Genomic DNA, 24756 nt, shown 5'->3' with positions numbered 1-24756 from the left:
TTATCATTATTATTTTAACATCCTGGTGCAGGTTTTTGTACTACCTGAAATATGAGTGCATGAAAAGATTCCCCTTTTCCCCTGAGTGTTCACACACACATATCCTGGCCTTTTTAGTGAAATAAAAACACAGGTCCAATAAACAACACAATACACACATAGTATGTCTATAAGAAAGGTCTAGTTTTACCCTGAAACACCAGAAATATAAAGTAACAGACACCATGTAGGAATACATGTTTCAGAAACACATGTTAAGGTTTTAAATATATAATTAAAGGTGTTACGTTTATCACAACATCAACAAATAATTATCATGAGGCATAAACAAAGTATTAGAAAACTCTACTCCGTACTTAACATCATTTGCATTCAGGTCAGATTCAGCAGGAAATCTGTTTTGTAGATTTCTCTACAGATGTTGTCGTAAAAAGCATTTTTTAAAACCAACTAAAGCTTCAGCTTTCAGGAGCGAGAGAGGATGTTAGAACTCCTTCCATATGTACAAGATTTGATGTCTGACTTTGGCGACTCCTAGTGGTAGTATTTCAGTTTTCAACAAAAGAATACTTCACAATATCAGAAGTTTAATTAGAGTTAGTTGTAGCGCAACTCCCGCATAAGAGATGGAGAACAAAGCGCAACAGTCTGTCCTACTCCTACTTTACATCTTGTTTCTGAGTAAATCTTGATATCTGAATTGAACTGAATGAATCAGATCCACAGCAGACAAAGCGTAATAACAGTAATGACGGCTCCATTCGAGAAGTTATTGCAGTTTAGTGCATCACTGAATAATGTTATTAGTTATTCTTGTATTTCACAAGTCAAAGTATCTGCTGTGGAGTAGGTCTTTAGTTTAACTCGCCCTCTCCCCAGATTTCAGTTGGACTTTGAGACTTAAAATATTCCAAGCCCAACTTGTGATGTGATAATGGCGTTTTAAAGTTTAGAAATGTCACAAATTAATTCTTTGAAACTAAATATTTAGTCCGTCTTCCAGCAGCGCGTTGGATCGTCCTCGAGATCCTCGGTGGCTGTGGCGTCCATGATCTCTGTCTCTGCCACTCCCTCTCCTCTCTCTGTCCTCTTTCCTCTTCCACCTCTCCTGCTCCTCCTCCTCCTCCTCCTCCTCCTCCTCCTCCCTCCCGGCTCTCTCAAACTGCCTCCTCGCGCTCTCAACTCTGCTCCCTCGTTGCTCCTCTCCTCTCACCCTCCGGTCGTCGTGCTGGGCTGTCTCCCCTCTCCTGTGGTGACTCCTCTTGGAGCCAGACTCCTCCCTGCTGCTCCCCCACTCTCTTTCCGAATGCTCCCTCCTCGACGCCGTTTCGTGACTTCGATGCGACTCTTTCCTCGCGTCGCCTTTTCCATGATCTTCCCTTTTCGTCCCTCTCTCCGGCTCTCTCTTAGATTCTCTTCCTTCCTTGCTTTCTCTCTTGTCTTCTCTACCTTTTGCCATCTCAGCTCTCCAGTCCCTCACTCCTCTCTCCTCCTCTGTCCTCCTCCAGCTCTCCGTCCGCTCACTTTGTTTGCTGCCTCTCTCGCTTTCTTTCACTTCGTGTTTGCTCCCTCTTTCACTCCTGTGGTGTCTATCTTTGTCGCTCCTGCTGCTGTGCCTCCTCATACTCTCACTTTCCGCCTCTTTCTCGTTATTCGTCACTCTTTCTTCCTCCCTGCTGCTCTTCCTCCTTTCACTTTCTCTCTCTGTCTTGACCCTCTCAGAATATTTTCCACCGCGGTCCTCTTGTTTTGAATCCCCTGATCTGCTCTTAATTTCCTCGTGTTCCTTTCCACTCTTTTTCTTCTCTTTTTCCTTCTCGTCCGTCTCTCTTTTTGTACCGTTGTCTTCTCTTTTCTTGTCTCGCTTGCTCTCATATATTTCTTTTCCAGCTGTGATTCGGTTCTCAGTTTCTTTGTCCTTCTTCCTTCCTTTCTGAGATTGTTCTTTTAAAACTTCCTCTTTGACAGTCTCATGTTTCTGCTGTTTTTCCTCATCAGAAATCTTCTCTAATTTTGATTCTCCCTCACCTTTTCCCTTCTTACTCTCCTTCTTTCCCTCTTTCTCAGCATCCTTTTCTCCTGTTTCCTCCTCCTCCTTCTCTTTGTTCTTGTTTTCCTCTGGCTCTCCTTTTTCCTTCACGCTCTTCTCCTCCTTTTTCAATTTTTCCATCTCCATCTCTTTAATCTTCTTCTGCTCCTCCTCCACCTTCTTGTCCAGTTTCTCCTCGATGAGGTCCAACTCCTGCTCCAGCTCAGCCAGCTTCTTTGGATCCGACTCAAAATCGTCCTCAACTTCCACCTCCACCTCCTCAATCTCCTCGTACTCCTCCACCTCAATGCCGTCCATGGTCTTCTGCAGCTGCGTCTTCACCTTGTTCAGATCCAGGAGGCCGTCTTGAAGTTCTTTACATACGTCCCTGATCTTGGTGGCAAACTTAGTTTTGGCGCCCTTGCGGAGCTCGTGGGAGTCTTTGGCGAGGAAGAAGACATCCAGAGCGAGGAAGAGGGCCGACATGACCCCCGTGGTGACGCTGATGGCCTGGGCAGCTTTGGCGGCTCCGCCTGCAGCACCTAAAACCTGCACAGTGCTGATGAGCTTATCTGTGTTGATCATCAGGGCTTTTCCAGCACGGCCGCCCTCCTTCATCACATGCTTGAGGTTATGGTTCAGAGCCTTTTTGGCAGCACTCTCTGAGTATTTCTCAAAGTCCCACTCCTGCAGGGTGTCCATACCGTCCTACAGGAGACAAAAAAAGGAGGGTAAGAACTGCCTCAGAAAGGAGATATCTTTTTCAATAAATACACTTGCAGGGACACTAAGATAAACATTTCCTTCCTTACTTAGCCTACATGTAGTAAAACCTAGCTATAGCGGTTGCTACTATCATTTTAATATTAGCAGCAGTTACTTTGGTTAATTATCTGTTGATTATTGCTGCACAAACACACCCTCACACCCAACGCTCTTTAATCCCATTACTATTGTGATGTCCATGTCTAATAAAAATAAATGCACTAGCTAACTAAACTATCTTCCTGTCTAGTTAGCTGGCTAACAAAACAAAAACGCCTGTTGGTTTAACGATTAAGCTAACTTGAGGCAGATATAAAAATGTATATTTGCCTCAAATAAATAAATTAGATATAAATTATTGTTATTATTATTTTACTAAATACACCTTCAACTGGTAACATTTGTGGACAGGTACTTTTAGTTGATCAGTTGATTTGTTGATACACAGAAAATAATAATACAAACTTTTATAACCCCAAATATTTGCTGGTTTCAGCTTTTAAAAAGGTGAGTATTTGCTGCTTTTCTGTTTTTACATTGTTTTAAATTAAATATCTTTGTGTTTTGGACTGATGGTTGGACAAAACAAACAATTTGAAGACGACACATTGGGCTCTGTGAACTTGTGATGAGCATTATTATCCATTTTCTGGCATTTTATAGACTGAATTTTAATCTCACTGATCAATAATTGACACATTAACCTACAAAGCAACCACATTTTTTCTAGTCTCTAAGTGTGGTCTAGTTCCAGTATTTTTGTATTACTATGTCTCCACTGGACCTGTATAATGTCACCTGCAGTAGTCAGTCTGTGTGAGATTCAGCTACGAACATTTCCTCACCTGTACGAACTCCAAACACTCTCTGATGTCTTTCATCTCCTCCTGGTAGCTCTGGATCATCTTCTCCAGCTTCTTGCGGTCCATGTTGGAGTGGACTGTATCTGTGATATTGGCTGTCGCTGACGTGATGCTGCCTGCTGTCGCCACACCGATTCCCACCGCCGTGACAATAATAGAGGCACCAAAAGTGAAAGGCGCCAGAATGAGCCCCGTGATTGTTGCCACGCTGCCTGCGACACTGGCCACCCCTCCACCCACAGCAGCTTTCACCGTTTTTTTGTGGAATTGATCTGCAGCATCGGCCAGAGCCAAAAGCTCCAGGATGCGATGCTGTAAGGACGCCCCCCGCTGGTTGAAAAGATGAACAAACAGACGGGCGGCCATGTAGACACGATCGGCTGCCTGCTCCATCGCCCTGGAGACACATATGATGACTGTAAAGGCTTGAAGCTCATCAGATGGTGTATTTGTTAATTTTAAAGTTAGATGCATGTAGAAATATCTATTTCCTACATATAACTCTGCCCTAGAAAATGTCCTCAGAATGCCAGAATCATCTTCTGGGTAAATTTGAATGAAAAGCTATTAAAGAAAAGAAACTACGCTTACATTTCCTCCTCCCCTTCCTGGAAATTGGACGTCGCGTTCCAGTCTGTCCAACCTGGAAACCGGCAGCAGAAATAATACAATTAGTTTCTAGTTTTTAGAGCTGATTTATTTCATCTTTATCTTCATCTTTTCAGTTTTACAGTAAAAGGAACAGTCATTGTTTTTGTGTGTCTGTGTGTGTGTGTGTGAACGTGGGCCTTGATTTCCACACTTTCTCTGGCATCACTTGTCATTCTCCTGGTGGAGCAGCACAACAAACAAATACAGATTAAAAGGTGAAAACAATCACACTAACCTTTGACGGTGTTCCACCACTCCATCAACTCATCAGCTTCCTGAAAACAGAGAACTTCGTCAATGAAAAGAAAACCTACAGTATCGGTTGCATACACTGTATGTAGTAAAACACACAAACCCTGAGGTTGCTTTGGTTCAGTTAAAATGAAACACGGTGCATTTGCCTGATTAGTGCAGCTTATTTGGGCTGCTGTGAGAGCTGTCGATCGAACCCTGGTGCAGGCCAAACAACCGGACAGAGACCCTCCTTTTCAAGCTGTCTCGTGCGGTTGTTGTGCCTCCAAGTGCGGTTTGTTTGTGGTGTGAAAGCAAAGCAGACCAACCACAGGATAAATATTGATAGTAGATATGTGATGTACTGATTTTAGCATGATGCCAGTTTATAACTTCACATTTACTCCGTTTGGTTTGTTTGTATAAAGTCAGTGTGAACACGAACCGAACCAGAACTACACTGTATTAATTTATCTTTTGGTCCAGAACTACAGGTGTGAAAGCGCCTTCGAAACACACCTGCACAGACTCGAGAGGGTTTTCTTCAGTGGGGTAAGCTGCCATCTCCACCGGCTGGACCTCTACTGTGCTCTCCTGGAAAACAAGCACACAACACAACTTTGTGACACAAAATTCAAGTTTAAAGGGTTAGTATCTGTACCTGCTGTCACTAGCATTCTCTCTGTATATCTACTTTATAATACCATCATGCTGACCTGCGCTGGGTTCAGCTCCTGCAGCTCAACAGTCTCCTCAATGAGAGGCATCTTCTCTGAACTCTGAAATAAAGAACGATTCATGTCTTCAACTCAGTAATAAGTTCAACTGAGAACTTTAACACAAATTCATAAAACCAGTACGATTGTAAAGGAAATATGAATTAAAAAGAGGACAAAGCATATTTAGAAATAGAACATGCGTATCTGTGTCAACAAATTATCTGGGACAACTTCTAATAATCTCTTGGACTGATCCTTAAGACCTTTGCAAACTAATAAAAAACAGCCCCAATATGGTACTTGTAAGTAAACCTTATTCTTTTTACAAGCCTTTCAATCATTCATAAATAAGATCTGTACATACCTGTGACGTCAGATTAAGTTTGGGCATTTTGGGAAGCGTTTTCTTCACTCGGAAAGACACGACCTGAGAACATTAAAACCAAACAAGAAAAGAAAACTTCAGAGCCAAGAGCTCAAACTGGAGAAGCAAGAGAAAAATAATCTTGTGTGTGGATACAGAGTACAGTAACCTAAACCACCTCGTGGTATAGCTGTTGAAATACACTTTAGTTCTTTGCTACTTTCTGTCTCTGGATGTTTCTTTAAATCGAAACACAACTCACTCGTCTTTTCTTCTTGATGGTTCTCCTGCGTCTCAGCCCGCCTCCTTCCGGTGCCTCCATGTCCTCGCTTTCCTGCAAATGAACACCGAGATAGCAGCGATAGCAGCAGCACAGACACATGATCCATGATGACTAAAAACTGCCAAATATCATAACATGCAAATCAAATCACTAAATATGTTCGTTATATATTTAGAGCATTTTCAGTTGCTTCTTTGACAATCTCAAATGTACAGATTGGAAATGAATCTACATCAAAAACCATATTCCTGATTAGCCTTGATTCTCTCCAGATCCCTACCACTATGACTGATGTTAGTATTACTAGATCCATTGTTCCAACTACTATTGATTGTATGATTCAAATTCAAGTGTTGACAAACAAACTTCATGCCTCTCAGTGCTGATCATATCGTACCTGATGTTCAACTGTTTTGGGCGTCCTCCTGAAGATTCCAGTAAACCCTCCTTTTTTATCCTGTTAAAAAAATAAAACATGAATTGAAGTCACAAGAAGCTGAAAATAAGCTGATACAATCACACATAATAATATGCTCTCCAAGACTCACCTTTGTGGTGCTTGTAGCTTCACAAAGATTATCATTGCTGGTGGATAATTCACCAAGATCACCCTTCAAAATAAAAAACAAACAAAACATGAATTCACTACTTACTGTTCGGGAACCTTTTCATAAGCAGGCGACAGAGTTCAACGCAGGGTTCAAAAACCCACTCAGATGTTTAAAAGTAAATATAAAACCCTAAATAATGGCACTGGAAATCTATTTTAAATGTTTGCTGAAGGCTCTGTACTCGTAGTTTCAATTCTCTGAGATTCACTTTTGTCAAACATTTGTCCTGAAAGAAGAAAGAAATGGCTTAAATATTTAGAAATATCATTGGAGTGCGCAGAGATGTTCCTTAAACCTTAGCTTTGTTGTTCTGAGTGTGGTCATCCTCTAAAAAGTAGTCAAAAAATGAAAGTACACTGGCGCTGTTGCTTTCAGCATTAGTGTTATTATTAGCATCCACAGACTTCGATCAGCTCTCACCTCTGCAGTTTCTATGAGGCTGTCGCAGCTGGCGGACAGCTCCTTCGCGTCACTGAGAGGATCCTGGAAAACAAAAAGGAACATTTTGTATCAGGTTTGTTTTAACTTGTTGAAGGTTATTTTTGAACAATTTTACCACAATATGAACAACCGGTAACAATACACATCACCACACAAATGAAAATGTATTCATTTGGTCACCTTGGTGGCGATCGAGCGCGGAGCTGGTTTGGGAGACTTCTTGAAGATCCCTGCCAGCCCTCCAGTCTTCTCCTGAAACATAAGAAACATTCACACGTTAATAATCAACAACCAGCGGCAGAACAGAGAAAAACAGGCTGAGACTGTGATCGTCGGACAACATTTGTACCTTTGTTGTGGTTACTTCTAACAGATTTTCACAACTGGCAGATAACTTTTTATCCGCGTTTAGTTCCTGAACAGAAATTAAAACATAAGAAAGACCGAATACAGTCAAAGGGTGTAAAATACTGTAAACTTTATGTGAAAGGGTCTTTGTTTTACCTCATCCGTTGTTGTCCCCTCTTCTGGTTTATGAGTCTTCTTAAACATGCCACTGAAAATACTTTTCTCCTAAAAAAACACAGGCGTAATCTGCGTAAGTGGCAGTGAAAACTACAGCAGGAGTATCTGTAAGATTCAATTAACAGTACTAGTAATTTACATTTTCAGAGTACAGTATTTACTAAACAAGCTTAAAGTATTCTGAAATTAGTTTTTTAAATGTGCATGAGAAACTCTGCTGCATGTTTAAGAGCATCAAAATAAATATTTATCAATATTTTATAGAGCTGACGTTCCTTTTAACATTTCTCAGCACAGTACCTTGGTGTTGCTGTTTTCAGACAGACTGTCATTGCTTGCTGACAGCTCCTTCTGGTCGTCTTTGTCCTGAAAAAGAGAAATGGGACAGGATATAAATATGTACAGTAACAGTGATGCTAACAGTGTAACTCCTCACACGCACTCACCTCTGCAGCTGCCTCATCTCCAGACGCTTTGGGTGTTTTCTTAAGAAGTCCACTGAACAGCCCGCCTTTCTCCTGATGAGTGAAAAGGTTTAGAATAAAGATAAAAAGTCATTAACACGGTTTAACTTGGGACATTTTGGAGATAATCTTCAAAAGAAGGTCTTTTTGGTTTAACCAGGTACCTGTTTACATGATTGCCGACAATGTTTCAAAACATGCAGTCGATTTATTTTCTACCTTTCAGGAAGGCACCGGGTTCATTTAAGCACACCATAAAAAAGTTGTAGTGTCTTGAAACACGCTGTAGATTCTGTTGGTAACTTATGACTCTGAAACCTTGTTTTTGTCAAAGTAACATCATTGTCAAGTGTAACAATAACGTCTCCTCGGTGGTGCAGCTGTGAGTGTTCACCGGGCGACACTGACCTCGTCAAACAGGTTGTCAATGCTGCCTGATCTTTTGAAGATGCCAGCCAGGCCTCCTTTCTTCTCCTAAAACACAGACTTTAGTTATTTCTCTCGAATGAATACATTCAGAAACAACAGAAAAACTAAAGAGAATCAAGAGTCAAAAGCTACATCTGCTCTTATATTCACAGTGAATCAGACTTTGCTCACACAGTCTTTTGAATTTTCTAAACTAGGTGTTAAATTAATCTGGACCAATTTCATCCACAGTGTATTTATGACGTATTTATTATTTATGACACGTCAATTGATAATAATGGAAACACGCGAGGAAATGCACAAAGGTGGTGGAGGGGTGTGTGTGTGTACTTTTATCTTCAATAATATCTTATCTATATTTTCTTTAATCTGGTCTAGTTTAATGTCTTTAATTCAACATTTGTTTATTTGGGGTTTTTATTTAGTTGTCTTGTGTGCAGCACTTTGTAACTAACATCCCTCCGAACAAAGATTAGTTTTATTACACGCAGATTTGAATGCAGCTAAATGCAGTGCACAATAGGAACAATGACAGGATATCATAATTTTCAGTTGATGTTGTCGTGACAACAGCAGCCACAATGAGGTTTTATTTTTTTCTTACCTTCTGGGCGGTGGCGTCAGACAGATTCTCACAGCTGCCAGATAACTGATGTTCGCTTTTCACCTCCAGCTCCTGAATTCAAACCAGAAAACAGTAATTATCAACATCTACTCCAGAACAGGACATTTAATTTAATCAATTTAATGAAATGACGGTACCTTGTCTGCCGCAGCGCCCTCTGCTGGTTTCTGCGGCTTCTTGAACATGTTGCTAAAAATATTTTTCTCCTGGAAAGTAATTGTCCGTCAGTGAACGCTCCTTTTAAAGACATTTTATCCACAAGTTTTTGTTGCATCATATTGCTCACCTTAGTGGTATTACTCTCCGACAGGTCGTCGTTGCTGGCCGACAGCTCTTTCTGAGCCTCTGTGTCCTGAAATAGAGTGATGTTACATGAAGCAGGTGAGATTGTGTGCAGGCTTAGAAACTCATTTGACATCCACGAAACACACGAAACACTCCCTCACCGGGGACTCTGTCCTTTCTCCAGGCGCTTTGGGAGTCTTTTTCAGGAGTCCGCTGAACAACCCTCCTTTCTCCTGAAGACACAGTCAAGACAAAGGCTTTGGGATGAGCTGCGAGTGTTTGATGGCTTGGATTTGTAAATGCTTCGATCATCTTGGATTTTAAGTCACTGACCTGTTTGTTCTCGGATAAATTCTCGTTGCTGGTTGAGTGCTCGTTGTCAGCTGACTCGTCCTGTCAAAAGTGATCAGAGGTTTTAAAAGTTGTGGTAACAAGTAAATGTTACCTGGGAATACAAAATAAAGCTGCATAAATTATTTTAATCTTCACACTGATGAAAAGGTTGCTGATTATTTGAGTGACACATTTTACAAAATAAAAGTCACTTTATTAATAGAAATGAGTGATAAAAATATCTAATGAACATGTGAGAATGGCTTTGCATTAGTATACACATAGTAATTATCATGGGATACATGTGCCAGATTGTCAGCGCTGTGGTTCATGTGAAAATAGTGAAAACATAAAAAAAAAAAAAGCACAATGTTAAGAAATCTTTTAAATTAAATACTGAATCTGCACAATTAATCACTTATTAGTTTTTTCCCCAAAATTTTCCTCCAAATTTTAATTGAAACACGTCAACAAGTTTCAGATATGCTGCTAACAAACAGGTAGTGCGGCTTTACAATTTAAACATCATCATAAAAGACCCTGTTGAAAACAGAAATATGAAGGTTGATGTCGCTGTAAATGACAAAGAAAAATGACACTTTTACCTCCTCAGGTTGAGCAGCTTCTGCAGGTTTGGGAGTTTTCTTGAATAGTCCACTAAATATTCCTCCTTTTTCCTAAAACATACACATTCAGACAATGAGTGCTTTCTCTTACGGTAAAGTTATTCAGGACCATTTCTAAATGATGCATAAAAAAACTCACCTTGGTGTTGTTGTCAAACAGAGCTTCACTGCTGCCTGAGAGCTCATCGTCTTGTGACTGCTTTTCCTGAGAAAAGATAAAAATCAGAACCTGTTACACACTACAGACCTTTTACATTTCATCACCAACAGTGAGGTAACAGAGCACACCTACTGCTATTTCACAGCAATGCCTTAGCTTAAAAGATGGCTTGCCACCTCTGCTAAACAGTTTCCTGGGGGAAACTTTGCATTCACTTCAAAAAGGTTTTTCGTGTTGGTTCGGGGATTCAAACCCTTTTAGTCTACTAGCCTGACATTTTGGCCACATCAAACACTGATTTATTGTTTACGAATATCAAAAGGATGACTGAAAACAGAGAAGACATTTCTTACTTCCTCTGTGGGAGGACCGTCTGCAAGTCTGGCCGACTTCTTGAATATTGCACCGAACGCACCTCCTTTCTCCTGAAACACAGACGATGGGGTTCATTTTTTAAAACTTTATATTTACATTCCCTCTTCCAGACATACGACATACAGACTAATTATAAAAATACATGAAAAGACAACACATACAACCACAATCAGAAAGACAGGTATTAATTCATGTATATATGCATGTCTTCCTACATAACCGAGGTTAGGAATCAAGAACAGGAAAATAAGGTAGACTGAATATTCTTATAAATAAGCTGGTTAGTTTTAAAAGATCTGCGCACAATCATAACTACGTTAATGCTATTGTTAAAAAAGCACTTTGTTTATTTTTACTTATTCTGCCTTGTAGAAATGCTTTAATGCGTTAATGTGCTTTTCTTTCCTGTTGGAACAACACACAGAAGAAAAGACCAGAAATACATAATAGTGAACATGAACATGAACTCTTGGTCTTTTGAAAGTTTTGGAAACTAATACGTGTTAACGAATCTTAACTGGATATTGTCTATAGTCTTTTGTAGTGTGTGGCAGTTGTTTTAGCCTGTTTGTGGTGTTTGTATCTATTAATTTTAATTTAATTTATTAATGCTGCCCTCTTTGCCGGGTGTCTCGTGAAAATCTCTAAAAAAAAGACTTTTACTGGTTGAATAAAGGAAAAATCATAAATATTGAGGGTGTCACCTGCATCACTATTACATACAGGTAGCACATTTCATTACCACATAAGATTCGAGCCATAAGTAAGCCTGCAACTAAAGATTATTTTCATTATCTATTTATTTTCTCAAATCCTCGATTCATCATTTTTACAACCAAACTGACCTTTGTGTTGGCAGCTTCAGACAGACTCTCATTGCTGGCTGAATGATCTTTCTGTGCCGAAAGATTCTCCTGAGACAAGAATTAAAACTGTCAGAAACATAGAGCAGCTACACAGGAAACCTTCACAACAAGTATGTACAAAAATACGAACGACAGACAACTACACACAGGCCCCCACCACGATACACCCCACAATAAATTATTATTATTATTTTTTAAATATGCCGTATCTCTAGTGTCCACAGCCAAAATGAGCACAATTTAAAAGGTAGTTCTAATAAACTCTATATTAAGCCACTACTTAGTTACAGGCATGTCGATTTGCTTCCTGATATAGTCAATAAAGGGGCCGTATGAGTCAGCTGAGGATCACCTAATCTCCTCCAAATAAAAGGCAGGACACCATATTAATGAGCCACTTGTTAAATCAAGGAGGAGAGGTAGATGAGATCTCTCAAATTAACCCTTTTAGCCACAATCGTACAGAACTGTAAAGCCTGCTGGGTCTCATCACGTGTGCTGTTTTGTATGCCAAATTCAAATGGAGAGAAAATCACGGCCAACAAACCGGCATTGTGACGGTTGGGTTTTGGAGTGCACCCATGTCACAATAAAGCAGCTGTTTTTGTCCACATGAAAACTACACTTGTGTTTGAGATGCTGTACCTCTCCAGTTGTTTTGGGAGTCTTTCTGAGGAGTCCACCGAACAAACCGCCTTTCTCCTACAGAGAGCAGAAAACATGTTAAAGCAAACCGACGACTTATTTTCTTTAATTTCAGAATGAAAGAGCCTCATCTTCCACCTACGGAGCTACAGATATTCTCTCTCACACTTGTTTTCATGTCAGTCAAGGTGACTCATGTAGTGTCAGCGGGTGCGTGGAGAGGGATCGGCCTGTCGGCTCTATCATGAGGACTCACCTTGTTCTCCAACAGGTTGTCAGTGCTGGCAGAGAGCTCGCTGTATAACGACTCTGCACCCTAAATATAACAAAGATGTTACTCAACCTGTGCGAACATGAACACTGACACTGAAACAGGTTACTGAAACAAAGAGCAGGGAAACATGTTTACATGTGTTGCAGTAATTTTACTGCGCGAAAACCTGCGTTTACAAGCAGCTGGTCACCCATCACATGTTTTATTCAAGTGCATTAAATGGTACAAAAGAAACCTGGTTAGTGATACATGATGATTAAAATGTTTTTGTGTCAGAAAATGTGTAGATAACAGTCACTGGGATTTGGATGGATGGATGGATGCGATTTGCATAAAATTTGCATGTCACAAAAAGAAAACCAAATGTCAACAAACACAAGTACTAACATAAAAGTCAAAAAGTATACCTTTTTAATAATCAGCATCCATACATGTGTGCAAATTGCAGTAGGTGTTCAAAACCAACATAGTTATAACAAGTCATGAGTTAAAGAGAGTTATAAATTATGAAATTATGAATAATTATAATTACAAAGTCCAGTAAGACCTCAGCAGCCTGATGTCCATACTGCGACAAACATTCAAGGCTTCAAAAGTGACGTTAAGTATGTAAATGTTTTACCTCCTCCAGTCGAGGGGCCGCAGACAGTTTGGGAGATTTCTTGAACATGCCACTGAAAACACCTCCTTTCTCCTGCTACATAAAGAAAAAAATTTATTCACTAGAATCTTTCCATTGAGAGTTTGTACTGGATAAAGAAGCCAAACATATAAAGCTACAAGACTCTAAAACTAAAATATAAACCTCTTTTAGGGAGTGTGCGAAAATTACTAGAGTGTTATGTATTAGTTTCTTATTGTATTAGTTTTTTTTCTTGCAAGATTTACTGAAAAAACGCCATTTGTGTGCTCCATGGACGGTAAGGGTGCCTTTCCACTTCACAATTAACTGGTAGCTACTGGAAGCTTAACATCAGTTTTGAGTAACAGTAGACGGATCTTTTAATTAGTAGGGATTAAACATTATTTCTAAAGAGGGCACCATATTTTCACAGCTACTGGAAACACGACAATGGTGAATACAAACCACCATTTGTTGTGTTTTCCATAACTTCAGCAATGATTGTAAAATTATTGTTCCATTAAAACACATTAGGCTTGAAATATGGGCTGAGTTGGGGTATTAGTGGGGGGGGTGTTGCACTTTTTCTCTAAGTAAAAAAGGAGGATTCAAAGCAAATTTAACATTCAGCCCCCCTCCCCACCCCAATCGATTTCATACAGTCCCTTACTTTAGTGGCGCTGCTCTCAGACGGAGTCTCATTACTCTCTGCTGGGTCTGTTTGCAACGACTGTTTATCCTGAAACAAATATAAACAGTTACATGATATACTGTAAAATACATGTAGAAAGATTAAGTGCAAAATACTTAATTTACACAGTTTATTTACAAGGACGTTTCCACAACACAGCACTTTTTTATAATTCTATGTAGGGCACTATTTAGTTTGTCAGATCACAAAATCTAAGAAACAAAATAAACGAGACAAACTGGCAACTAAAACTTTCAGCTGCCCTTGTTAATCACTTGGCAGCCATCACTTTGTTTGCCCTCTAATCCTTTTATGTACTCTCCAACATTTTCACACGCTGAACCTTTTTGTTTACACTCAAATTCACTTTCTCTAAAGGCTTAAAAAACAAGGAAGTCTGGAACTCTGTAACAGCAACAGGCTGTTGCACATTTTCAATAATTATTAAAACATCTAGAATGTTTAGAAAACCATTTTTACCTGCCCAGGTGTTCCCTCTCCAGGAATCTTGGGAGACTTTCGGAGGATCCCGCTGAAAAATCCTCCTTTTTCCTGGTGACATCGGACAAATTAATTTACAGTTACATAATAATAATAATGACAATGTTATAATCCCATCACTTCACAGGTGAATACTTCTGAGCTCACCTTTGAGTTTTCAGACAGATGATCATTACTGCCTGACAGATCATTAACTAGAGACTGTTGGCCCTAAAAGACAAAATGAAGGGGTTCAATACGATTATCAGGCCACTGGATTAAAATAATGATATGGCCCTTTTTGGCTTCTGTTTGAATAGTTACATAATAAATTGGTCAACCTCTGTTATTACATATAATGCTGCCATGATCACCTCATCAGTTTGAGCAGATTCTGTTGGTTTCGGAAACTTGAACATCCCGCTGAATATTCCTCCTTTTTCCTGAAACATGACACAAGAACAGCGTGCACATGCTCAGTTATGGAAGATTTATTTTGGTCAAGGTCAGGTCAATGAGGACAATCTACTAGTCTGTGTGTTCAGTGTAATTAAAGATAACTTAATCTCTGCTCTCACTCTGCTTTGTGTCACCGTACAAAGCTGCTCACCTTGTTTTCAGACAGACTGTCGCTGCTGGCAGACAGCTCACTATGAGCACTCAGACTGTCCTGAAACACCAACGTGAATAATAGCACAGAAAAGTGAAAAAACAGCCAAATTAAACTTTTTCAAGTTGTATCTTAAGAAGGAGGAACTCACCTGTGCAGGTGTCTCATCTGTTGTTTTATTAGATTTTTTAAGGATGCCAGAGAAGAAGCCTCCCTTTTCCTGTAACAAAAAAAAAACAGTACAGTGCAACACGTAACAACGAATGCTTTTCTTTTTTTAAAGTTGTTGTTTGTGATGATAGAAATACACAAAACTGAACATACACCCACAACACCCTCAGGACGAAATGAATGAATTTTTTCCCCAAGTCCTCTAAAACCTTTTCATTAAATCATGCGTCTGCTTCTCCAGTGGAATAAGAGCAGCAATCTCATTTTGACAGAAGAGGACAGAAGCTTTTCTACCCGACTTTGATATAAACACACAGAAGTGAATACCGAGATCTCTTCAGATATTCGTGGCACGTCTTTCAAATGAGAGCTAGTTTCATGACAGCGGCTAGATGTTAGGACACAAAAGGTTTCTGGCAAATCAGGAAACTATTTGACTCTGTACTTTTAGTGGGAATCCAAATAAAAAGCGAGACGTGAGCGGCTACAAAAAGTAGTTTTCAAGTACGGCCTAGGAGTTGTGTACAGACATTTTTATTAATTGATTCACTGATTTTATTTATCACCTGCCGTAGAAGGTGTGTGTGTGTGTGTGTGTTTGGGGGGGGGGTCTCAGAGTCTGTGCAGATTAATACATTTGATAAAATGGCGGTGTGTCTGGTCCAAGAGACGCTTTCTATGTGGATTACACAGTGAGCCATTACACGGTGAGTGTACAAAATAAAACCTACATGGGATGGTTCAGAGCTTTTCTCTTCGTCTTCATCTTCATCTTCAGGATCACTGTCTGCTTTGCTGACCTGACAATGAGCAAAACAATGAGCCAGTCAGCCAGGCACCGAGAGGCTGAAAGCGAAAATGTACGATCAGTAAATGAGCAGAAGATGTTACCGTCAGAGCAGGAGACGATGATCTCTCTTTAGGTGTTTTCCGGAACATTCCAGCGATCAGACCTCCAATGTCCTGAACAAAAGAAATCTAATGTTTACCTGTCTAATGACAGGATGCCTTTAATTTTCCTTTAACTAAAAATGAAAATATTTTCTTTCCCTGTTGGCCTTTAAAGTACACAATTAGTAAACAGTGTGAAAAGAATATGTTGCTATGTGGCTGTCTCAGGGTTAACAACACATTTCAGAGTCATTCACGGTGCATTAAAAGGAAGTGTACTTGAGCACTTTTAAAGTAATCTGATTTTGAAAAGAACACATTTCCACTTCGTTGTTCTCTGTCACTTAAATAACACAACAGTGACTGAATAATGATTTTGTTTGTTTGGAAAAAGCAGAAGTGGCTTGTTAACATGAGCACGGACAAATATTGTTGTTAATCTCTTACCTGTTTGGGCTCTGCATTCTTCTCCTGCTTGTTTTTTTCTGCGGATTGTTCCTTTTCTGAGCCGGCTTCCTCCGTGCTGGGATCTGGACTCGGCTCTCTGCTGGCCTTAGAGATAGAGATTAGAGAATAGAGTATAATAGAAGAATAATCTTCAGCACAATATGATCATCCTGAATTTTTTCATTAATACCAGACAAGAGAGGACACTAACGTTTAAACTGTGTTCTTAAAATGTCATAAAGATTGTCCCATTCCTTTTCTATTGACATCTCAAACTGTGTCCAGGATTAAAAGTCCTTCTCTAACCCATCACCTCACCTATATTTATATGAATACAACAGGCTACATTTACAATAACGTGGAATTTCAGGTGGTTAAAAGTCAAAAGTCCTAAAAGTTTCAGATAACTGCTGCCAACGCGATAATCTAGAGATAATGTGATAATGCCTTTATTAGTCGACCGCAGAGCGATGACAGGAAGTGAGGGCAGAGAGAGATGGGGAATGACATGCAACAAAGGTCCCAGACTGGACGTGAACCAGGGACGTTGTAGTTCATGGTTGGCGCCTAAACCATAAAGTAAACACTGAAAAATCCAGGAGGTAAAATTGTAAAAAAAAAAAACAAAGATCAGTTCTGGCTGACAAATTATGATGCAGAACGATGAAAGCTGAGTCAAGTCTGGGGGCCAATAGACTACAGACTTCTTTAAATTAACGTTTAATAAAAAGATCAAATCATTCACAAGGATTCAACCAGGCAGTCTGAGCATTTGTTATTAAAATGCGTCTTTTTAACCTCTGACTAAAACATGTGTATGTCTATAAAAATGAAAGCAATCCAGGTACGATAATAAAAATAACATAAACTATCACAAATACAGTTACCACCACCATCAACACCACCACCAACACCACCACCACCGACACAAGCAACAGTACTTCCATGTAAAAAGTCACTAGTAGACACTGTAAAACACTGCAGCCGCCACCAGCAGAAAACACCAAACCAGGTGGTGCTTCATACCTTTGGTGACGACTTGAATTGCAACCCTTTCATTACTCCCTTCAGACCGCCCTGTCAACCAAAGTCAAAGGTCACAAACTAGCTGATAACATCAACAGTCGAGCACACACACACACACATACATACATACCGGTTTGTTGCTAGGAGCCTGTTTGGCCGGGACATCATCAGTTTTTTCCTCTTTGTCACAGCCGTGCATCACATAACTCTGAGGAGGAAGAAAAATCAGGCCGACGCTAAACAAACTGCTGATTCAACACCACATTCAGCTTCATACACAGTATCTAATGTGCTGCACATTGTGTATTTTTATGTGCATTATATCTGACAGCAATGTGTATTCATTAAAAATGTACTGAGTCATGAACATGCGATACACACATACTGTACGTCTGAAGACACACTTATGTTTCATGTGTGTACACACCCACACACACCTGTTTGGCACCAGAAACCTGTTTAACTGCAGCACTGTCAGCTTTTGAAACATTTTCACACACATTTCTGTTATTTTTATATATGTATTTTATATATTTTGTATATGTATATATGTTTTTTATGAATATCGACTCCTTATTTATTCTTTTATATATATATTTTTGACATTTTTCATTGTCTAGATAAACACTAACGTTGCAGAGGTTATAAAAAGCCAATAGGGATTCTGGATTTCACCAAGCTGTTGATCCTCCAGTCAGTGTCTGATGTGCTTCACATTGCACAAACTGCATATTTAAGTACTTGTAAAATCCAATGTGTATCAACATCTATAAGGTGATTTACATATCAAAACAGATGTAAATGAATGTGTCCAAATATGAGATATATAATCTCACTCTTGATTTCAAACTGTTTATGGGGACACATCAAATATTTTTCCCATTAAACAGTTCACTGTGAAACAAACCTAAACCACTGAGTTAAACTGACAATAAAAATACTTCAAAAAATGGGTGAACAGATTCTATTGTTTGTATTTAGTGAGTGGTCATGGTATAATTTACTCAAAGGTGTTAAAATATGGACTCAAGGGTGCTACAAAACTCATTATGTTTCTCTCCTCTACCGCGTTCAATATTTTCTTTTATGGTAACACCTTGCTGTCCATTATTGCATACATAATGGACGAAAGAACAATTACAACACAGCAATAAACCTGTTCAATATCATGAGCACCGAAATAAACGTATATAACACTTGAACGCCTCTCTGCCTGCTATGTAATTTACAGTGCATGTACATTTCTTACAGTGAACGAAGGCGTTTTCTCTTTTTGGCTCTGCCGAAACATTCCAGTCAGGACAGTCTGATTACTCTGCAATAAAGCACATGTCAATAAAGAGGAAGCCGCTTTACACACTGTTTATATAAATTACTTCAGGGCTGGGAGTTCATAGTTCTAGCTGAAATACCTGTTTGAAATCTGGTTCATCTTTGGGAACTTCTGAGCTCTGATGAGGAAGAGGAAGGACGTTGACTTTTATTTATAAAGACAACTAAGGAGGAACATGGTATTGTGTGTGTGTGTGTGTGTGTGTGTGTGTGTGTGTGTGTGTGTGTGTGTGTGTGTATGTACCTGTGTGTCCTCAGCCTGTACCCTCCTGCGTTGTCTGTATTTGCTTGTGGCGTTCATTTCCTGCACACACACACACACACACACACACACACACACACACACACACACACACACACACACACACACACACACACACACACACACACACACACACACAGCCCAGAAGGGAACAATAACAAATGACACATGAAACCTTGTGTAGCTTTGGGAGATTCTTTACTGTAAACTGTTCTCACACTAAACTACAGACTCCAAAGTGCTGATTCACTTTAATTTCAATCAGAAACTATAAACACACACGTGTTCACACAAAACTCAATTATCGACTCCATGCTTGGCTGAACTGCATTGATGAGTATTATCATATTTTGGAGTATTTGGGTGCACTATACCTTTTCTGTGGGTCTGGCTGGAACCACAGGAGTTTCAGACGGTTTCTCTTTTGTCTCTCTTTGTATCAAGTCTCCATTAGCCTGATACACGTGGAAAAATGTGGTAATACACTACATTTAAAAACAAGCACGAATTTGCAATAGCTGCGGACCACATAGCGCATTCATCAACGCGTTCATGCATTCACACACATAACTTCATAAACACTTGACCTCTGTGCCAAATTTCTACAAAGTTAGGTCATGTTACTGTTTAGAAGTTATGAGCCTTTTTGCAATAGGCCATCCCCATTGCCATGCCCCCCGTTAGCCAATTGGCATGAACACAAACACACACCTTCACATACACAAACACACTTGACTTCAACGCTAATTTCAGCCTCCTAGAGCAAAAAACTCAAACTTTTTTACTGCGGTTTTTGTTTTTCTACGATTTCATTTAGGCATTTGGTGTGTTTTAATAGGTTACAGTAGAGATAGAGACAAAAAAACAAAACAAAAGGAGAAGGGGGGGGTTAACATGTAACAAAGGTCCCTGGCTGGAATCCAACCAGCGGATTTTCCGGGATGTTCTCACATATCATCCCCTCCCTATCTTTCATTTCTCTCTACCTCTCTGTCTAGTAAAACATAAATAACGGCGATTTAAAACAGAAACAACATACACAGTATATATACTCATACCTCATTGTTTGTTGTTGTTGTTCTCTTCAGCCGGTATTGTGTGTGACTCAGTTCCTGCACAGAAAACACAAATCTGTTGCAAAACATCTATAAAAGATCAGTAGCATCTTCCAGGTCACCTGTCATGGTTTGATGTTCTGTACACGTAAACCAAAGAAGAAGAGACGGTTCATGCTGGACTTACAGCATCTGAAGGTCGTTGAGGCACCACAAGAGTCGGTTTCTCCAGTCTCTCTGGGTCATTTCTTTTTCTCTGTAGAGATAGCAGAAAGCTACTGATGTCACCACACAGCAACCACATGATTAACTCTGTCACATAGCTAGTCAAAGGTTTTTGGTTTATTACGGTACCTCAGCAGGCTTTGGAGGAGGCTTCGGCTGTGAACAGAGAAGAGAAGTGAGACATTATGAGACCTGAGTGTGCATTATATTACATATACATGATACAGTTATTTTCATCTGTGGTAATGGTGACTTTGATGTTTCGGAGGTTTTTATATACTGTGCAGTATCATTGTTGGAGGATATTCAGACTGTGTTGTGCATTAGTTCAATGTTTTTGTATAGATGTAAATATTCTCACCGGCTTTGGTTTCCTTTTGGCTTCTGGCTTTATCATACATGCCTCCATCCCGCCTGTCAGAGTGACACAGACACATAAAGTGTAAACAGGACCAATCACCGGTTTGTGCTGGTTCATGATTTGAGCATTTTACACTTTGAATTCCTCTCTGAATGCAAACTGGACCAGAAGTGTAAGTACAAACACTCTCACCAACTTCCACTTCACAACATACCTTTTGACATGCCATAACAGGAAAAGCAGATGTGTAATTAATAACATTGATAATACCTGCATTCCACTTAGGCCAGGTGCTGCGTACGAATTGTAGCACATGTGTAAATAATAACAACAACAGTAGTTGCATTCCATTTAATTGCTGCCAGAGCCCTAATTAATGCCATTAGTTCCTCCTGTGCATTTCCTGCTGTGGAAAAGGCCTATCCTTGTGTACTTGTAAGTCAGGAAATACTGCATAATCATATCGCAAGTAAATACTGATAACTATGTCATGTGAAATAAAGCTACAAAAAGCAGGTAACTAATGTATTAATATTAATTATTAACGCCCCTGTTTGGTTTTGTTAGCAGATTGGATATGACAGATAGGATAAAGAATATACAGTATTCACAATTAAACAGACACACCTTCAACTGTGATATCATGACCCAGTTTACTGCTGGTATTTAAACAGGGCATTTAAACTTGGCATCTTGTCTATTTTACGAGTCGACGAGGAGCACCTGAATGCACCATTAGTTTAGTTCAGAACCAAACCTTCAGGAGCTGCATCCTTGTAGAGGATCCATCCCCTGAATTTTGACACAAACATTATGATCAAAAGGCAAAAGCAGTTTTTTTGGAAATGTAGGAAATAGAGGCATGTGATGCACTTTGAGGGAAATGAAGGTGCTAATTTCATCACCTCATCGCTAATCCAGGAATGCATTAAACATGACAGGCTGGTGATGATATTCAGTGTTTGTACTGAGAAGCTTCTACGTTTAAATATGTAAAAATGTAGGTCAGTTGCCGGATGAAATATAAGGACAGCATTATGTTAGCTTTAACTAACATCAAACAAAGTGCTTGAATAAGAAAAACAAAGTATTGTCTCATAAAACTTCATTGTCGGTTAATCGATAACGTTAACGTCACTCAATGCAACAGTATCTTGACAGTACTAACAGTACTTTTTGAATAACAATTGGGTTTCATGCCACAAAGTTACAGGCCATGTCAGGTTTTGGCTGCACATATGCCTATATTTGTTAAGATAAATTCTTTGTGGGTTTTGGTCTTTTCATGGGGTTTGTTGACACACAGAAAGACTAAATAATGCAAACCTTTTCCTTTAAAGCATGGAAGTCATGTCTTTTCTAAAGACAGGTTAAATGTGTACTCCTTTCTTGCCATTACACCATTTTACAGGTGAAGAGAACCAGTTTACTTCTTTATTTCATTAGAACTCTAGTATTGAATCTAGTATCTGGTTACAATATGCCAGCAAGAAAGATCCAAGTAATCTCTCTTTTCATCTGTGGTGAAAGAAGTATTCAGATCCTTTACTTCAGTAAAATATGAAATACCACTAGAGCCAAGAGCATTCGTTAACTAATCCATCAGCAAAACATGAACCAGCAACAATTTTGATAAGAAGTTTGTTTTAAAACTGAAGTCTTCTGTGAAAGTAAAATGAATATATTTGGCTTTTGAACTTCTGGTTAGATGATACAATACATCTGAATATGTCATCTTGGGTTTTGGGAAATGTCTGCACAATTTGAATGAGTTTGTGACATTTTTCAGATGTAATAATTATTAATCATTGAATGGCTAAAATAATTGTTATTTGCAGCCCTAAATACCACAAACCAAAAAAGTACTGCATTCAAAAATACTCAACTACCAGCAGCATCATGTACTCCATCCCATCATATTTATAAGCATATCATGTTTTCTTGCAAAACCTTTATGTGTTAAGTAACTATTACCAGCAGTATGCAGTACAATGGAAAGTAATGGAGCATAATGAAGCATAAAAATGGTCATTCTCAAGTACAAGTACCTCAAAACTATAAAAATATAACACTATAGCTTTAACACCTCTGCTTTTCACAGCTAACATAGAAACTGGTCAGAAGAAACTGGCATTATGGCACAAAAAGTATATTAATTAATATAAATATGAATACAGGAAGAAGTACATGTTACAGTTACTATGGTCACTTACTGTATGAACCGTTTGGAGAAGTGCCACAATACACATTTCCTAAAATTGTGAGTCACTGAACATTAGCTTACAAGCTCAAAACTTTAAGCTAACGTTAACGCTAGCAAACAGTTAACGTTAAAAGCAGAAAAGTGCACTCGTCGCGTACACGGATGGTAAACTATGAATTATAAACGTCTAAAACTAAATCACGTTGATGTCAAACCGAGCGGCTTCAACCTACCGAAGATCTGAAGACAACACAGAGATACTTCACATTCAGTTTGTACCAAATAACATCAAAGCAGAGAGCAGAGGTGGCTCCTTCACTGTCACGATATTCCCAGGAGTTCTTAAAACTTCACCAAACCCGCACAACAACATCTGCACACGTGAGGCGTTCAAGAGCTCATCCAAAGCTCCGAAATCACAGCGCAGTTATCTACAGTATAAGCAGTGTTTGATTTATTTACATCACAATGGCTTCTCCCACGTGTTGCTTAATGATTTACATTTTTCTTTAATTTTCTCACATATTTCTACAAAAGTATCATTACTTTTACACTGAAGAAGAGGGCTAATTACTGACCGGTAGGCTATTGTACTTTTCTTTCTTGAGTATTTAGAAATCTTGCTGGAAATTATGATAACTTATTCTTTATTTTATTGCTTGTAATTTATAACACAGTAATCTTTGCCCTGCACATTGGGGTTGATGTGTTGCAACATGATTTTTATATGAATGAAGTTCTATCCTATCTAATCATATTGTATTGTTTGGTCAGATTTTAGATAATACAATTATGTTTAGGTTCTAAGGATAAGTTCTTGTGTGCAGCTTTTGTTAAGACAACATAAACTTTTGATTAAGACAGAGATATATTTGAAAAGTTAGGCCTATTTTACGAAATGAGAACAGGGTGATTTTAGAAAATTTGGGATTAGTAAACTCACCACCAAAACACAGGTATCATATTAAAACTGATTTTGAATAACCAGCCCGTGTCAACATACTGTTTTATATAGAAATTATGTCAAACTACACTACACAACTATTGCATCAGAAAAAAAAGCATTTCCAGTGTGCAAAACAAGAATAAAATACAAACACAGAAAACATTTTATATTAAATGTGAAATAGAAGGATGTAATATTATTTATTTAGCCTAAATAAAAGGCAAAACAATACTATGCACATCACTGGTTGATCAAGCTTTCACCCGCCTCATCATCTCAACTACTCATGTACACTCTGATGGTCCATCACGTGTTCCCATGTTTCCCAAGTGTATTTACCGCAAGGTTAAGAAATCCAAATATTTCTGACACCACCCAAAGGCAACATCATTTACAGGTCGAACAAAGCATCTTAACCAAACCAAAACACGCCCTGAGAGCCTCTGTGCCACCTCCTCACAGTGAAATCCTCTGTTACATAATAAAGCGACTTTCTGCCACACAAAAGATATTAATCAGCAAATGTCCATCTGCTAAATGTCCAAAATATGAAAGGAAGCATCAAAACGTCCAACATCTCACCTGGTTTTTACGGTCGGAGAGGATGCGATGTCTGAAACCTTCCTTCTGGCTTTGCGGTGCCTGTGGACTCACCTGGGAGTGGGCGTGGCCATTTTAAGGTCTACCTGTGTGCGTGGGAGTGAGAGAAACGCGTTTCCCAGTCGGTGTGACTCTGACTCATCAGTTTCACAAGTGTCAACAACATGTAAACAAAAACTCAAACATGATTGGAGCTCTTCCGAAAATAGAAAAGAAAAACTGCATTAATCATCTTGGCAGGAGTCCAAACACTGACACACTGTGAAGTCA

General features: G+C 39.2%; 1 protein-coding gene across 1 annotated transcript; it reads right to left on the bottom strand.

Moving 5' to 3' along the window:
• Nucleotides 1-979: 979 nt before the first annotated feature.
• LOC139296349 (titin homolog) lies at nucleotides 980-23273 on the bottom strand. The gene is made up of 49 exons (XM_070918726.1): nucleotides 23174-23273; nucleotides 20738-20790; nucleotides 20506-20532; nucleotides 20339-20407; nucleotides 20155-20208; nucleotides 19471-19551; nucleotides 19079-19138; nucleotides 18915-18953; nucleotides 18752-18817; nucleotides 17633-17710; nucleotides 17503-17553; nucleotides 16477-16581; nucleotides 16030-16101; nucleotides 15870-15938; nucleotides 15119-15187; nucleotides 14968-15027; nucleotides 14732-14800; nucleotides 14526-14588; nucleotides 14358-14429; nucleotides 13857-13925; nucleotides 13187-13261; nucleotides 12547-12606; nucleotides 12291-12347; nucleotides 11625-11693; nucleotides 10758-10829; nucleotides 10384-10449; nucleotides 10224-10295; nucleotides 9619-9678; nucleotides 9447-9518; nucleotides 9287-9352; nucleotides 9138-9206; nucleotides 8980-9051; nucleotides 8355-8420; nucleotides 7929-8000; nucleotides 7783-7848; nucleotides 7462-7530; nucleotides 7307-7372; nucleotides 7138-7209; nucleotides 6937-6999; nucleotides 6454-6516; nucleotides 6303-6362; nucleotides 5885-5956; nucleotides 5623-5685; nucleotides 5256-5318; nucleotides 5059-5133; nucleotides 4544-4583; nucleotides 4249-4300; nucleotides 3640-4054; nucleotides 980-2737 (listed from the first exon to the last, which is right to left on the bottom strand). Exons 2-49 carry the CDS (start codon nucleotides 20783-20785, stop codon nucleotides 980-982), a joined length of 5166 nt encoding a protein of 1721 aa, XP_070774827.1. The 5' UTR covers nucleotides 20786-20790; nucleotides 23174-23273.
• Nucleotides 23274-24756: the final 1483 nt, after the last annotated feature.

The sequence above is a fragment of the Enoplosus armatus genome, chromosome 14 (assembly GCF_043641665.1).
Source record: "Enoplosus armatus isolate fEnoArm2 chromosome 14, fEnoArm2.hap1, whole genome shotgun sequence".
Taxonomy (NCBI): domain Eukaryota; kingdom Metazoa; phylum Chordata; class Actinopteri; order Centrarchiformes; family Enoplosidae; genus Enoplosus; species Enoplosus armatus.
The sequence above is the reverse complement of the archived record's forward strand: the minus strand, read 5'-3'. Positions and strand labels throughout refer to the sequence as shown.